The sequence below is a fragment of the Thalassophryne amazonica genome, chromosome 1 (assembly GCF_902500255.1).
Source record: "Thalassophryne amazonica chromosome 1, fThaAma1.1, whole genome shotgun sequence".
Lineage (NCBI taxonomy): Eukaryota > Metazoa > Chordata > Actinopteri > Batrachoidiformes > Batrachoididae > Thalassophryne > Thalassophryne amazonica.
This window is the reverse complement of record NC_047103.1, coordinates 120,017,586-120,035,755: the sequence shown is the minus strand read 5'-3', so window position 1 is coordinate 120,035,755 and position 18,170 is coordinate 120,017,586. Positions and strand designations below refer to the sequence as shown.

The following is an 18,170-nucleotide window of genomic DNA, read 5'->3' as shown; positions in this document are numbered from 1 at the left end:
TGGCCAGGGCAAAAGAGTCCTTAATACATCACTGATTTGAAGCAAATGCTTTGAGTTGTTTGACTGAATTTTGTGGTCTTTGCAATAGCCGATGGCCATATTTGATGGCCTCAGGTAAAAGTTCATTCAAACTCTTCACATGTATGCACACACACAAACACGCTTGCATAAGCGCAGAAACACACACATTTAAAGACTAGATTTATAACTGTCCAATCTGATCTATATGAATCATTTGTTCCAAAGATGTCACATGATTTCAGCTGTAGAGCTCCAGTTGTAGAAAACTGTGCCACCTAGTGTTGACTCGATGTATCCGCTGAGTACTTGTCCCAACATGTCTGTTGAGATTATGTCCAGACATAGTCCTGTGATTCACAGCTCAATGAGTCATTTCTCTGCACCTTATAAAGAGCTCTACCATATGACACCACTCTCAGATCCTTTGTTGTCTACACTGGAGAAATAAAACTGGATTTTAACCATGGCAAGGCACATTTCTTTGTCTTCTTTTTAAATTAAGACAGTAACAGTAAGTGGAACTGATGAGCCATATAAAAAGAAATGTGGAAATAACCATTATTATAAGGCTGCGACAACACATGCATTATGATTGGCAGATTTCCGGTCTGATATTTTCTCTGATTAGACCAGTTATTATGACAATCGGTCTGGAACATGTATCACATTCGTTACAAACCAGAAAGCTAAAAACGCAATTAGAAAAACCAAGTCGGACATGACCATACAGTATTACACAAATATCTAAACAGCATCGGAAAAATGAATGAATGAATTTATTCGGCACACACAGGGCAGAACAGCAAAAAACTTACAAAGAAAGAAAGAAAATAATCCCACGGTGCACCCAGGTGCCCGAAAGGGTGTAGGCAGAAGCAAAAGCTTGTGAACACCTACCCCTTTAACCAAAAATAAAAATTATATATATATATATATATATATATATACTCATCATAACTAATACAAAGTATACATTGATTGATTGAAGCAAGCAGCAGTACTTTTTCTAGAGCCTTTTAAAAGCAACCAAACTACTGAGTGATTTTATGTTCTCCAGACACTTATTCCAAATATTTACACCTTTAACAGAAGTACAATGACTTTTTGTGATAGTTCGAATCTTTGATTTCTGAAATAATAATGTTTCTTGTAAATTATAACCAGAGTCCCTCATTATAAACAGTCCTGGATGTGTTGTGGCAGAAGTCTATTTTTCACTTTGAAGATAATTTGTGTTATGATGTAATCAATCAAGTCCCAAAATTTCAAAATATGCAAACAGACAAAGGATTAGTTGGCTCACGATAAGTTTTCCTACTAATAATTCTTATAGCTTTCTTTTGAAGTAAAATGTATAGGATTTGTGTTAGTTTTGTAGGTGGTTCCCCAAACTTCAATACAGTAGGTCATGTATGGAACAAGTAATGAATAATATAAAGTAACTAATGAGCGTTGGGGGAGGAAGCTTTATACAGTAGTGTTCAGAATAATAGTAGTGCTATGTGAGTAAAAAGATTAATCCAGGTTTTGAGTATATTTCTTAGTGTTACATGGGAAACAAAGTACCAGTAGATTCAGTAGATTCTCACAAATCCAACAAGACCAAGCATTCATAATATGCACACTCTTAAGGCTATGAAATTGGGCTATTAGTAAAAAAAAAAAGGTAGAAAAGGGGGTGTTCACAATAATAGTAGCATCTGCTGTTGACACTACAAACTCAAAACTATTATGTTCAAACTGTTTTTTTTAGCAATCCTGTGAATCACTAAACTAGTATTTAGTTGTATAACCACAGTTTTTCATGATTTCTTCACATCTGTCAGGCACTGTTTCTTTCTCTTTTTGCTCTGTATGCACCACTCTGCATTTAATCATTAGTGATTGATCTCTGCTCCCCTCCACAGCATGTCTTTTTCTTGGTTCTCTCCCTCAGCCCCAACCAGTCCCAGCAGAAGACTGCCCCTCCCTGAGCCTGGTTCTGCTGGAGGTTTCTTTCTGTTAAAAGGGAGTTTTTCCTTCCCACTGTCGCCAAGTGCTTGCTCACAGGGGGTCGTTCTGACCGTTGGGGGTTTTACGTAATTATTGTATGTCCTTGCCTTACAATATAAAGCGCCTTGGGGCAACCGTTTGTTGTGATTTGGCGCTATATAAATAAAATTGATGATGATGTTGATGATTAATTTTGTTGGTTTGGAACCAAGATTTTGCTGGTTTACTAGTGTGCTTGGGGTCATTGTCTTGTTGAAACACCCATTTCAAGGGCATGTCCTCTTCAGCTTAAGGCAACATGTCCTCGTCAAGTATTTTGACATATCCAAACTGATCCATGATATCTGGTATGCGATATATAGGCCCAACACCTTAGTAGGAGAAACATGCGCATATCATGATGCTTGCACCACCATGCTTCACTGTCTTCACTGTGAACTGTGGCTTGAATTCAGAGTTTGGGGGTCGTCTCACAAACTGTCTGCGGCCCTTGGGCCCAAAAAGAACAGTTTTACTCTCATCAGTCCACAAAATATTCCTCTATTTCTCTTTAGGCCAGTTGATGTGTTCTTTGGCAAATTATAACCTCTTCTGCACGTCTTTTATTTAACAGAGGAACTTTGCGGGGATTCTTGCAAATAAATTAGGTTCACACAGGCGTCTTCTAACTGTCACAGCACTTATAGGTAACTCCAGACTGTCTTTGATCATCCTGGAGCTGATTAATGGGTGAGCCTTTGCCATTCTCGTTATTCTTCTATCCATTTTGATGGTTATTTTCCGTTTTCTTCCACGCGTCTCTGGTTTTTTTGTCCATTTTAAAATTTTGGCGATCATTGTAGATGAGCAGCCTATAATTTTTTGCACCTGTGTATACGTTTTCCCCTCTCCAATCAACTTATTAATCAAACTACGCTGTTCTTCTGAACAATGTCTTGAATGTCCCATTTTCCTCAGGCTTTCAAAGAGAAAAGCATGTTCAGCAGGTGCTGGCTTCATCCTTAAATAGGGGACACCTGATTCACACCTGTTTGTTCCACAAAACTGACGAACTCACTGACGGAATGCCACACTACTATTATTGTGAACACCCCCTTTTCTACTTTTTTCACTAATAGCCCAATTTCATAGCCTTAAGAGTGTGCATATCATGAATGCTTGGTCTTGTTGGATTTGTGAGAATCTACTGAATCTACTGGTACCTTGTTTCCCATGTAACAATAAGAAATATACTCAAAACCTGGATTAATCTTTTTAGTCACATAGCACTACTATTATTCTGAACACTACTGTACAAAATGGCAATGATCTCTGACATTTTAGATTTAACATAATTTATATGTGTTTTCCAACTTAAATTATTGTCAATAAAGACCCCCAGAAATTTAGTTTAATTTACAAGTTCAATTTCAACATTGCGTACTCGTAAATTTCTACATGAGTTCCTGGGCTTATTACCGAACATGATACATGTTGTTTTGCCATAGTAAAGTGACAATTTGCTACAATCAAACCATTCCAAATTCTTCCTGGATGGTCAGCACCATGGCATGACGGTGGCAGCACTCGCCACATCATACACAGCGGCAGAAGCCTCACACTGCACACACCAGCACCACCTTGGAGCTGCAGCTCCTCCACAAAAGCGCTCACAAAACCAGCTTTTGTACTGTGTTCAGCTGGTTGAACGAAGTCAAACTAAATGCAAACATTACAAAAACTAAGCAAACAGTCGAGAACTACAGCAAAATGAAATACGGACGAATTGAGGTTTTCGGTGACATTCCTTCAAATTTTTCAACAGTTTAAAAATCCTGACGAAGCGCTAGCTGTATGAACTAAGTTGCACTAAAGGTAAAATATGCCAATGAAAGTCAACGAAATTCCAGATTTCTTGTTTCGTTTGGGCTTCATTGCCCTTCCTTAAGTGCCATGTGACCAGGCCATAAGGTGGATGCTGTGTACATTTGTGGTGATTTGAATAGTAGAATTGCAGACTTGAGGGATTATGTTGATAAAGATGATATTCCTAAAAGGGCTGCACTCGATACAGTTGAAAATAAACATGGGCAAACATTTCTTGAATTCCTGAAGGATTCTAAATGTTGTGTGCTTAACAGGAGGTTAAACCCAGGTAATGATAATTTTACATCTATCTGTGATCTAAAAAACTGTTTGGACTTTGGTGTTTATACTCCCTCTGATCTGGTATTAAGAGTAGGTGACGGAGCTGCTAAATTGTTGGATGAGCACAGTAAAATGCCTGATCACTCGGTGCTTTGTCTTTGGTTCTAGGCAGTCAATTTCCCACAAGGCCGTGTAGTCGGACTCCCAGTGGAATGGGAAAGTACTGCAGAGTAGGCCTGGAATAGATACCTCCCAGTTAATTTCTTGTCTGATGAAATGTGCCGGAGGGCTCTCATTGAGATTATATATCAATCTAAAAATGGCAGTGGAACTCTGGACAATACAGATCAGTGTTAATATTCAACTCTGAGTTTTTACACCAGGATATAGATAAATGTGCAGTTAGAAATATGAGGTCTATTAGAAACGTATCGGACCTTATTTATTCACGCATATGCACGAAGGTTCAAGGTTGGCTCACGCAAGCACACGTGATTCAAATCCATCAGGTTTTGGAAAAAAAAAAATAAGGTCCGATACTTTTCTAACAGACCTCGTAAAAATACTCAGAAGAGCTACCGAACTAAACAGCCTTATTGGAATAATGAACTTAATGAATTGTGGCATAATTTGTGAGAAGCAGAAAAAATGTTTCTAAGGTGTAAGGATATGAGCAGGAGAAGGATTTTTCATGAGGGGTTTAAACAATGCCAATAGATTTTTGGTAAAAATCTTAAGTTCTTTAAGAGACATTTCATAAGGGGACAAGCTTTACAAATAGAAAAAGCCAATTTTAATAACCTACATTTATTCTGGAGAGATATAAATAAATTGGGGCCTTATAAGAGTAAGATTATACCAATGGAAATTATCTTAGAAAATGGGAATTCCTCATTTGAATTTGGTCAGATACTAAAAAGAAGGGAAATGACCACATTAGCCTGTATGCTTTCTGTAGTCCTATGTTTGATGAGCAATTTTTACAGGATATTTGTAAGTTAAAGTGTGATCTGGAAAACGGAATGTGTAATATGTCCAAAGATCACTGTCAGTCTCTCAATAATATAATCACCTTGGAGGAGGTTCAGGAGGCTATTGATAGGGCTAGGCCTAGAAAAGCACTCAGAGTGGAGGAACTTACTAATGAGGTGCTTAAATATCCTTATTTGCAGACTGTGTTCCATTCTCTTTGTCAAATCTGTTTCAATACTGGGATCATACCTTCTGTTTGGGACAAGTCAATAATTATACCTATACCTAAATCAGCAAAAGCTGATTCCAGAGTCCCTCTAAATTACACAGGGATTAGTTTATCTGGAGCTGAATGTGCACTGTACAGAAATGTAGACAAAGATTAATATTTAGCTCATTTTGACTTCCACACTGATGGGAAGAACCCGTTAAAAGAAACTGTTATTAATGGGGGTTTTTTTCAGTAACGGTAATGTAACTAATTACCGTTTCCATTGTTACAACGTCGTTATCATTACTGACAGTACAATGCAGCACATTATAGTTTGAAGCCATTTTCATCTGCAGAATCTCAGCTGAGCAGCAAAGGTTTTTCTTTTCCTTGGTGAAGGAGGATAGAGGGCCCAGACAACTGCATAAATGATGGCGATTGGCTAAGGACGAGTTAAATTCCACAGTAAGCCAACCAGAGGCAAAGGTGGGTGGATGTTCATACACAAACAACAGAGAGACAGGCAGCTTTAGCATTTTTCAACTCGAACTAGAGACATTACTTTCCACTCCCTGAGAAAAAAGGCAAGAATGTACATCTGAAGTACAACGTAATTTTAGAATTATTTGATGGCAGTTGTGGCCTAATGAAGTGCAATAAATATCATTCATTCATTTTCAGCCACTTATCTGGGTCTGGGTTGCGGTACAATAAATAAACAATTCCTAAAATATCTATTATGTTTGATTGTTCAACTGTATAAACACAGTAATAATAATATCTTCAATAATAGATTAAATTTGATGGGTCCTTGTTTCACATTATCCCACAGCAACATTAAAATAGTGTAGATTTGTGTACAGTGTTTTTGGTTAATAATTTGTTCTATTAAGTGTCCGTTTAATTCACGAAACACATTTAATATTAAAGGATTATTAACCGAGCAAGCAAGGTTAATAATTTGTTTATTATATTTATATACAACCCCTGGCAATAATGATGGAATCACCGGCCTCGGAGGATGTTCATTCAGTTGTTTAATTTTGTAGAAAAAAAGCAGATCACAGACATGACACAAAACTAAAGTCATTTCAAATGGCAACTTTCTGGCTTTAAGAAACACTATAAGAAATCAGGAAAAAAATTGTGGCAGTCAGTAACGGTTACTTTTTTTGACAACTGGAGCAGCGCTACTGCATCAAATTTTGCCAGAAACTGGGCCACAGCCAGGTGGAAACCATTCAGAAGATTCAGATGGCTTTCGGTGGCTTTTCAGTCGTGTGACTATCTGAGAAATTGCGGAAGAGGAGGGCATCATTTTTCGGAGTCCAGCATGTCTTGTGAAGCTTCAACACGAAGCTGCTTCTGCTCCACTGTTAGCTTCAGCACAAATTTCGCCGCCACTCTTTTCATGGCCAAATCTTCACAATGGAATGTGCCGAAAATGTGCAGATGTCTACCTCTTCTGCAATTTCTCGGATAGTCACATGACAGTCCCACATCACCACAGCGTTCACTTTGGAAATTACCTGGTCATTTCAGCATGTTGATGGCCGCCCGGAGCGTGGCTCGCACTCCACCATTGTGCGGCTGTCTTTAAACCAGTTGTACCACTCCTTAATCTGTGTGATACCCATAGCATCGTCACCGAAAGCCGTCTGAATCTTCCAAATGGTTTCCACCTGGCTTTCGCTCAGTTTCTGGCAAAATTTAATGCAGTACTGCTCCAGTCGTTCCGTCATTTTCCTTACAATGAAAAACTGCCAAGAGCACAACACACGACCCCACACAAACACTGCTTGCCAGCAACTGACGCAATGGACAGGCGTGAAAAAATTCACGCATGCGCATGAAGGGTCAAGGTTGGCTCATGCAAGCACACTTGATTCAAACCCATCAGGTTTTTGAAAAAAATAAGGTCCGATACTTTTCTAACAGACCTCGTATTTCTAACTGCACATTTATCTATATCCTGGTGTAAAAACTCAGAGTTGAATATTAACACTGATCTGTACTGTCCAGAGTTCCACTGCCATTTTTAGATTGATATATAATCTCAATGAGAGCCCTCCGGCACATTTCATCAGACAAGAAATTAACTGGGAAGTATCTATTCCAGGCCTACTCTGCAGTAATTTCCCATTCCACTGGGAGTCCGACTACACGGCCTTGTGGGAAATTGATTACCATGCCTAGAACCAAAGACAAAGCACCGAGTGATCAGGCATTTTACTGTGCTCATCCAACAATTTAGCAGCTCCGTCACCTACTCTTAATACCAGATCAGAGGGAGTATAAACACCAAAGTCCAAACAGTTTTTTTAGATCAGAGATAGATGTAAAATTATCATTATCTGGGTTTAACCTCCTGTTAAGCACACAACATTTAGAATCCTTCAGGAATTCAAGAAATGTTTGCCCATGTTTATTTACAACTGTATTGAGTGCAGCCCTTTTAGGAATATCATCTTTATGAACATAATCCCTCAAGTCTGCAATTCTACTATTCAAATCACCACAAATGTATACAGCATCCACCTTATGGCCCGGTCACATGGCACTTAAGGAAGGGCAATGAAGCCCAAACGAAACAAGAAATCTGGAATTTCGTTGACTTTCATTGGCATATTTTACCTTTAGTGCAACTTAGTTCATACAGCTAGCGCTTCGTCAGGATTTTTAAACTGTTGAAAAATTTGAAGGAATGTCACCGAAAATCTCAATTCGTCCGTATTTCATTTTGCTGTAGTTCTCGACTGTTTGCTTAGTTTTTGTAATGTTTGCATTTAGTTTGACTTCGTTCAACCAGCTGAACACAGTACAAAAGCTGGTTTTATGAGCGCTTTTGTGGAGGAACTGCATCTCCAAGGTGGTGCTGGTGTCTGCGGTGTGGGGCTTCTGCCGCTGTGTATGATGTGGCGAGTGCTGCCTTGGTCAGGCCATGGTGCTGACCGTCCAGGAAGAATTTGTCGGCCTCTCCACCATCGCACGGCAGCCTGTGATCATGGTGTTGGCCAGTGCTGTGTGCACCAGAGGAGAGAGCTGCTGCACAAAAAGTCCAGCCGGAGCTGCAGTATTCTGTACATGAGCTCTGAAGTGCTTGCTGTACCCCAGCCTCTGCAGACAGAAGAGCCTGCTGCCCCTTTCAGCGTCTGACAGTTCAAAACTTTTGAGGAAGTGATCCTTGATCACTGCGTATTTGTTCGCAACGGGAGGGCTTTGCAGAAGCGCAATCAGCTTGTTTCCGTGAGCTGACAGCCGAAATGACATAATAATATTTTGTGTCATCTGCTCTGATCTCTGAGTGAACTGCACCCCGGTTTGTGCAAACCAGGCAGCAGTTTACAGAAGCGATGACTTTGAGCCATCAAGTGTGGAAAAAAGTTCCAGCAACAGTGGACATTCATGTGTGTATTCAGCCGCCTGTTTGGGTATTTTCTCCTCCAACATTCTTAAAACCTTTGATAAGACAAACAGAGTCAAGAAACACCAGTGAGACAGAAAGTCAATTAATCACGCGCGGAGTGCCGGCCAGGCGCTGTACACCAAGGCTACACTAAAGTCTGGCCTGTGCGCCCGCTCTTTTATATTAGAGTAAGCCCTCATTACATGCATAAACTTGTCCTAAGGGGGGGGGACACAGCGAGACAAGTTTCTTCCCGTAACATAAACACATACGTCAATAAGCGCAGCTGTAAGGAAAAACATTTCTTTCTTTTACTCTTATCGTCGGAGGTCAGCACATCTCGTTCGTCTGTTGCAGTTATCACCTGTTGTGCATCTGGCCTGGAGTGTCCTGGTCTTCACACTAGCATCACGTCACACTCAAAACAACCTTCAGTTCTTTTACTCCCAGTTCAGCCTGACCCCGTCATGCTTCACTCCCAGTCCGTTAGCGCTACGAAACAAGTTGTATAATAATAATAATAAGTACAATCCAGCTCTTCATTCCCAGTTCAGATTGACCCCAGCATGCTAAAACAAGGTTGAATAACACGTACATTCTCAGGGTTAGTGCAAACAGCACACACCGTTCTCATCAGAAAGAAGACAAAAGGTACAAATTTTAACATGATAAATAGATATAAATCTTAACATTCCCCTCCTGTTTATCACCTGTTAAACGTACAGTAGTAGTTATCACCTAGCTTAGCACTTCTTTTTGAGATTTTCACTAAGAGGTTCATCATGGTATGTTCTATAGGCTTACACCCCAGAGGTGATGTCATCATTGTCACCATCATCGGTGTCTGGGTCATCATACTTCCATTGGTCTGGGTACAGGTCATGGGAGTCATCGTCCTCCTCGGTGTCGTCTTGCCCCAGGAGTGGATATGATGCTGGTCCCCCTCCTGGTCCTGGACTTATTGCTGTGGTTATCATTCTATTTACAAGGCCTCGGAGACATGGAATACAACAACATCCACACAATGTTAGAATTGCAGCAAATACTGCTATAGACACTAATAGTGAAGAAATCAAAGACCTCCATCTTCCCATCCCTTCCAGCCACCAATCCCAGCCTTCGGTGTTTACTCCACTGTGCTCTTTCATCTTCCTGTTCAACGTCCTCAGCCCGTCAATGGCTTGAGTGAGACTGCCGTCTGCAGCCGTGTTGTTGGGAATGAATGTGCAACATTGTTCTCCGAACATGGCACAAACACCTCCTTTCTCCGCCAACAACATATCCAGAGCAATACGATTCTGGAAGGCCATAAGGGACGTGGCTTCTAACTGTGAATGGACAGCCTTAAATCCTTCCTCAGTCCAATTTCCTAATTTCTGTACATTGTAGTGGATGTAGTTTATTCTGTCCACGTTTTTATTAATTGAACACCACCAACAGATGGAAGATTCGAATCCAGCTGCTATTTGATCAACCAGTTTATACTCGTCAGGCACTCCTCTGGGGACTCCTATTGCATCAATATATGTTGGATTTCCTACTCCTTTCCACTCTCTTTTTACTCTATGTCTGGCTATGCCTTTCTGCCAATCTTCAGGAATAAGAGAGGCTGCATATGTCGTAACGTCTTCAGGGGTCATGGGTATGGCTTTAACTGGTAACAATAATGATATTAATGCACAATAACCTGACACATTTCGTGGCAGTCTGTCAAAGATTCTGTTATCACCACACCACCACCATACATCACTCCTACCGACAGGTTTGAATGTGGGAGTACTATGGACCACATTCTTACACCAGGCAGTGTGGCTTAAGCTACCCAAAGTCTTACTTGTCCCTGTCAAGTGTACACATGTATGGTTAGCATGCCCAACTTTGCTTGAAAATAAAGGTTTGATCTTAGTCAATTTGGTCAGTGGATAGATCTTGTCCCACTTAGAACAATAGTTGTTTGCTGCAATGTATGTCTGTGTCATAACCGTCAGCAGACAGTCTTTGGGTAATGCTGCCGGTATTACCTGTAATATAGGTCTGGGTCCCATACATACAACACAGTCCTTCTTTGCTGCTAGTCCTGCTTGTTCTGCCATTAAAAGCCAATTGTTATTTTGTCCACTAATTCCTGTAGTTACTAGGAACCAGTCATCTGCCTTCATGTCTTTTGTGCCTTGTACGGACATCCCCTTTGCTTGTATGGGCACCCCCTTTGCTTGTATGGACACCCCCTTTGCTTGTATGGACACCCCCTTTGACGTACTTAATTCTGTCAATATTGGTTGCTGTACTCTAAATGTTTCACAGAGGAAAAAATGGAAATATGGATCTTTTCCTTGTTTGTATACCCAAAGGAGGAACAACCAACAGTCTCCCTCTATATCAGGTGGGAATATGGTTCCTTTTTCTGTGGTATTCACCACTATAGACAGCTTATCATCTGTTTGATACATTTTGAGAATTTGACTCTGGTACTTAGCCCACTCGGTTTGTGCCCATCTTGGTGTCCATCTACTCCATTCATCGGCTACCAACGTTTCCCATCTCTTATCTTGTTGATCATTGGTCATATACCATGAGAAACTATTTCCGTAATTAGTCCCTCTGTCACCATCCCCACCATCCCATATTCCATGGGTAAGAGCACTATATGGTACAGAGATAACCACAGAAGCTTTTCTAGGAATGCAGGCTTGTATACCAAATCTGTACGCATTGTTCCTATCACAGCTATGTACTGTGGCATTTATTATCGGACTGGGGTCTTCATTACTTCTTTTTGGTCTCTGCAATCTGCGGAGGTGATCCTTATTATCATGTCCCGTGCTTATGGCTTTTAATAATAAGCCCAATCCGAAAAAGAAAAGTAGCATAACAAGGACTGTCCATGGGGTCCAGAGACCCTCGTTCTTTTGTTTTTTTTCTTTCGCCATTTCTGCACACTACAGCACACCTATGTTCAGAACAGTGGCTTCTTAATGTCTTCTGCTAGCTTTCGTGTCTAATCTGGATCTTAACACCAAGCTGACACACTATTACTAGTCTTGTCCTACTGTTCTTACTGTTTGTCTGTGTCTGCAGAAATGACTTTCTTACAGTGAGTCAAATGAATCCATGTACTTCTTTCCCCAATTTTCAAGGCTGTGGGTGTTGTGAGTAGTACTTGATGGGGCCCTTCCCATTTAGGTGAATGCCAGTGTTTTCTCTTGATGCTTCTTATCAACACCCAGTCTCCAGGTACCACTTTAGGGTCCTCCTGTGGAGAAATGGGATCATCAGTGTTTGGAACTCTCCCTCGTTGTCCTTCTAACATTTTTCTCATGTAATCCGCCAAATTGGCTTCCTCAGGTACATCCCAAATTTGCCCATAATATGGCATTCGATATTTTCTGCCAAACAATGTTTCATACGGTGTCAACCCCATGGTACTAGTTATGTTTATATACATTTTTACCAAATCTACACAATGTGTCCATGGTCTGCCTGTCTCCTCCATTGTCTTTCTAAGTCTGTTTTTTACTGTTCCATTCATCCTTTCCACTAATCCGGCGCTTTGTGGATGATAAGCACAATGATTTTTGAGATTGACCTGTAGCGCTTCTCCTACGTATTGCACTATTGTATTAACAAAATGCGCTCCATTATCTGAATAGACTGTTTCTGGTATTCCAAATGCATAAAAGCTGGTTGGATTCGTGTGTAATCTGTGAATCAGCACAAGAACTGTGGGCGCAGCGAAAATTCCTGTGATTGTTCCATCATCTGCCCAAATCATCCTCGTCTGCACGTATACAACAATATAATATCGTGCACACTTAACAGAACTTCACAGCAAAGAGCACCTGTTTAAATGGCCTTAAGTCTCACTTTTGGGATCACATCACCATGCGACAGTCATTTTTTGTTCAACTGCGCGCTTTGACAAACCCATGGTGAGGATGGGACAGCACGAGACACTCAGCAACTGCTTGCACGGTGAATATTTCATCCAAAATTGTCACCGTGTTTATGCACAGTGCGAGGGTTCAGGGTCTCCAGCATGTGCCGAGTCCTGAAAAGCAGTGATGCAGACACACACTGCTCCAGGTGCATTTCATTTAAAGCTTGGAGATAAGCATTAGCTTCGATTTCATTTTGTTCCTCTTTCGTCCCTTTTGCACTCTTGAGTCGCAGGCTATTCGGGGATGGGAAAAGTCTGTTCTGTCACCACCATCAGCAGCAGCAGCACTGGCATTTTTATTATTACTGAGCCAATATCACCCAAGCGCTTTGAATAATTCACCAACATCTGCTAAGTCATGCTGAAACGATGTGGTGTTCTGCAGCCTGCGCAGAAGCATCTCCACATTACACATCGCCAGTCAGTACAGGATGGATCAGACCATCTGCCTCGGTCCTGTGCGCACTGGTCGCGAAAAGTCCTGGCGCTGTGGTGAAGGGTTTCAAGAAAATAAATGTGACACTTTTCATGCAACAATACAACGCTAGAACTAAACCCGGTGCACATCCACGGGAGCCTACTTTTTAGACCTCAGTGCACCGGCTGCTGACATTATGTGCCGGTGCCTTTGAACATGGCATATATTGCCATGGTGACAATATATGCACTGCGACAATATATACCGTAACACAGCTTCTTAAAGACCAGCCAGAATTCTTGCTGGTTGGTCACTGGGCATATGATTATTTCATGCAGTAAAATGCAAATTAATTATTTAAAAATTATCCAATGTGATTTTCTGATTTTTTTTTTTTTTTTTTTTTTTTTTTTTTTTGGTCTCTCACAGTTAAAGTGTACCCATGATAAAAAAATTAGAGACTTCTCCATTCTTTGTAGGTGGAAAACTTTCAAAATATACAGTGGATCAAATACTTATTTGTCTCACTGTGTGTGTGTGTGTGTGTGTGTGTATATATATATATATATATATAGTTTGCACTGGGATACCAATGCAAGAAAACAATTCTCATACAGTGGAGGGTATTTTAGCATTGTTATATTTTTAAGAATTAAATATCATTTCCTCCTTGAAAGGGTACATACATTACCACACTATGGTATTACCATGACAGCAGTGGATCAAATGGTCTAGAAATTGTTGAAAATATCACTAATCCCAATTGTTTCTGCGACAACAATATCATCTAACGAAAGCATGACGAGCCTATTCAGGTCTTGGCCATCATTTCTATAGCACTTTCCATCTAATTTAAATGCTCAAAATACTTTACAAATGAAACCTCATATTACCATGCAAGGCGCTGAACTGCACACCGGGAGCAACATGGAGATTAAGGATCCTGGTGATTTTCTTGAAGGGGAATCTGATAGAGAATCCTTTGATCTTGAGCACACCTTTAACCTCGAAACAATCACCTCCCCATCACCACATATGAATGTGAAGTCAACTGCTTATATGAATTACTTCAGTAAATGTAATGCTTCCTGAGAGAATTTGAGCAAATCCACATTGTGAATTATACTGAAATGACTTGAAACTTTTAAGTGTACAAGTGATTTATAGTGCATCATTGTTTTAACATTTGAGTCAGTTTCAGTGTCTGACTGTATGTAACTGTTGTGGTGTTTGCAGTGACAGCGGTGAGTACCACTGTACTGCCACTCCATGGTACCTGTCCGCCTCAACAGGAGCCTGGACTCAGGCTGGAGAGCTCACATCATCCCGGATATTCCTCTCAGTCCGCTTTGCTGGTATGTCTGTATCTGTTTACACTGGAGCACAACACTTTCCCACTTTATTATGGCACTACATCACGTTTAATTGTTTCTAACAGATGTTGTCACAACTATGCTGAAAGGATAGATAAGTGCTCAAATTCACCAACTCTGAAGACCTATATTTAAAAGGACCATTTTTGATATTGGTGCTATTTAGAAGTAAGTCCTACGCTGGGTTGGGTATAAAAAAATCAGTTCCTGTTTAAGAATCATTAAGAAGTGGTTCAATCCACTGACATCAATAGCCTTTTTTCTTAAAGATTCCCTTATTGGTTCTTCAGTTAACATTACGCTGGAGCGGTATTATTTTTGATGGTGTTTATCGGGAAAATGATGGTTTCTCTACGCTGACTGTGGACCCCGGGTCTGCTTGAAGCTTGAACCAGTGAAGCAGCGAGTCGAAGCGCTGCTTCGTTGGTTCTCTGCTTCGCTTGTTTTTTTTTTGTTGTTTTTTTTTTTTTTCCCCCAGAACAGCAGGTCTGCAGTTTCTTCATTAACTCCTCTCAAAGCCATTTAAAGATGTCAATCGTGAGTCACTTTTGTGCAGATTAAAGTCACTAACTGGGACTCTTGTCTTGTTGTGGGCAAGAAATGAGAATCATCCTTGCATTCCTGTTTTGTGAGAGTAAGTGCACAGTTCCAAATGCTAAAGTTGGATAGAGTTTGGTGTGACTCAATAACTTCAAAGCGAATTGCCATTTTAAATCAAATGACATGGCTTTCCAGACATTGTACAGACAACAAACTACAACCGACCAAAACTTTTTTTTTTCTCCCAAAATGAGATGTCCTCCATTTTCTATGAATTACATTAATGTTGATGTGCAGCGCAGCCGGCTGCAAGAGCTCAGCCCAGAGGCTATGGAGTTACATTTGTGCCATTAATTTCTGAAAGGAAATGCTTTTGATAAAAACTACAGATTTTGTTTATTGCTATTTATGTCCAAAGATCAAGGATCCAGTGACCAGTTTCATATTTATTTACTTTAAATGTTCTTGACATAGAAAACCTGTAAAGCCTACTTTTAGTACACAGAAAATTCACGAGAGGTATTGATAAGGGAATCGATAAACAATTCGATCAGTAAGAGGATTCAATAATGGCATCGATATCGATAAAATCTCATCAATACCCATCCCCAGTCCTACATAGTCCCTGAGGCCCAATTAATGCTGATGATTAATTATTCCAGAACTCCATAGCATCATGCAAATGAGAATCTACGACTCCCCCTGAATTGGACACCAGTCCATCACGGGTTATTTCCCTAGCAAAAGCCGGTACCCATTTACATTTGGGTGGACTGTGATAATGCATATGAATTGACTGGGAATTGAACCAGAGTCTACATATTGGCAGTCTTCAGATCTACTTAGCTCCATATTTGTATTTGAAATGGCTTAGATGAGACGCCATAGTGAATATGAAGTCTTGCATTTTCATATCTTCATCCCAAATGTCCAAGACTGAAAAATAAATAGAATGCACAGTCCCGTTTATCGAGAGCCACAGCGGGGAGACCATTTTAACTGCAACAGTTCCATCAAGAATAAATTCAAGCAGGCCTCATTGGAGGACAAGGACCAAAATGGAGAGTTTTTTTTTATGTTTGTTTCTTTTTTTAACCATCCCAAAAAACTAACGGCCTCGGTAACTCTGTCACAACTACACATCTTATCATGAAAATTCAGTAAGGTATATCTTATATATTATATTCCAATTCTAAGGTGGAACTATGCTAGGAACTATGCTAGTATACTAAGGTATATTTAAATATCTAAAAAGGAATGTTTGTTGACAGCACAGACAGCAGTATTCTCCATGAATTTGTTATTGACACAATGATACGTTATTTGACATAAATTGTCCAAAATATCAGAGACTAAAAAATCAATGTAACTAAATGACACTGGCCTGTGCCTCACTGTTAGTCAAGAAACTGTTTAGACTTGAGTTTGTTTGTTGCACAGTTTTACACTGTGCACAAAGTAAATAAGAATAAAATTTAAACCCAAATCAGTGATATTAGTGACTATTAAAGAACAGGAGGCTTTATGTGTGTCACATTGGATTTTTATTCATGTTAAGACAACTATCAGTTGTGTTATAAAAGCACAACTTGCCAAAGTCAAATGTTTGGATAAGCGTAGAGATAGAACAATAACAAGCCAGTGCAAATATGTAGTTTTATGAAATAGTAATAATACCATATTCTAATCTATGTGACAGACTGTATTATAGGCTCATCATATTGCTAACATAGGACAATATGTTTTTTACAGGGCTGTGAAAACTCTGCTGATCCGAGGAATTCCGCGGATTTCATCATGGGGAGTGGGGGGGGGTGGGGGTATTAGTGCTGTACTCTGTAATTGTGATCGTCACTGAGTTTTTAAAATGCCTATCGCAGAGTGTTTCCTTTTTTTTTTTTTTTTTTTTACGACATCGTGCAAGTTTTGTAAGTCCGCGGACACTGATCTGTTTGTTACAGATACAAATCTGTGTCCTCGGGTCCGTGGAACTTCGCTGAGGAAAAATGCCACTCAGAGCGTAGCTGTTGCGACAGTTGTCATAAAGCGGGACTGGTTGGTGGCTGTGGCGACACTGTGTGGCTCCTGCAAGACGCTTAAGCTAAACGTAGCATATGGACATCGCAAACTTTTAGAGCACTCAAGTTTTTAAAAGAAGAATTTTGCAGCATGTCTGTGTCACGGAACGACATCAGACAGAGACAAGATGGCGAGAAAGATGGTTTGAAAAAGTTTGATAAGGACAAGAATCTGTGGAATTGTCACTGACTTCATGAACACACCTGAACGATAAAGAGAAAACTGTGCCCTCAAGAAACACGGTAAGAATTTTTTCTCTCCCTGGAAAATAAACATTATGCTGTTCAAACAGGATTTTAGACAAGATTATGTGACTTTTTTTATTATTAATCTGGACTTCCTTTTATTGGAAAAAAATACATTGTGGCTTTGAATGGATTTACATGAATTTACACAAGAATGAGTTTTTATTAATGTAGACTTTTTTCGTGGGAAAAAGACACTGTGGATTTACAGGAATTTACACAACAATATGTGGCTTTTTTACTATAAGGTATGTTATTTATATTTTACCCTGATTTTCAGTATATTCTTCAAGCTTTAGCTGTGGTTTTTGAAATGCTTTAACAGTTTTTTCAGTCTTCATGAATTTCATGTAGTTTAATTGTTCTGAGTTAATGTATAACTTGGTTGACAATTAAAAGGAAAATCATTCCAGGTCCTACTTCCATGTCATATTCTGTTATTTCAACATTATATTGACAGTTCAAATGAAATACTGAGTCCAGGATCATTTAAATATGCACTTCTTTTGAGATGTTTTTTCTTCCAGGAGATGCTGAAAATACAAATGAAGATACAAAATTAGTTTGATTTCTGGGGCTCCGTGGGCCCTAAATCCCGGCTCGACCCCCTGCAAATTTTCCTCGGATTTCACAATTTTTATTTCACGGCCCTGTTTTTATGACTAAGGTGAACATGTTAATGGGACTAAGAAATGTCTTTCACTGAGTTTATGTATTACGCAAGATTGCACTAAATTGTGTCTAATATTTTAATATTTCACGGGCCTTGTGAGATCATGAAAAAAGGTTTAGGTTGTTTTTTTTGTTTGTTTTTCCTTTTCAAGAGCCACTCACATCACTGAACCCTAA

General features: G+C 39.8%; 1 protein-coding gene across 1 annotated transcript in view; it reads left to right on the top strand.

Moving 5' to 3' along the window:
• si:ch211-132g1.7 (prostaglandin F2 receptor negative regulator) overlaps nucleotides 1-18,170 on the top strand; it is a 317,262-nt gene that overhangs the window by 286,943 nt on the left and 12,149 nt on the right. The window contains exon 13 of the mRNA XM_034173857.1: nucleotides 14,321-14,439. Within this exon, the coding sequence (XP_034029748.1) occupies nucleotides 14,321-14,439 (119 nt within the window). The remainder of the gene's footprint in view (nucleotides 1-14,320; nucleotides 14,440-18,170) is intronic.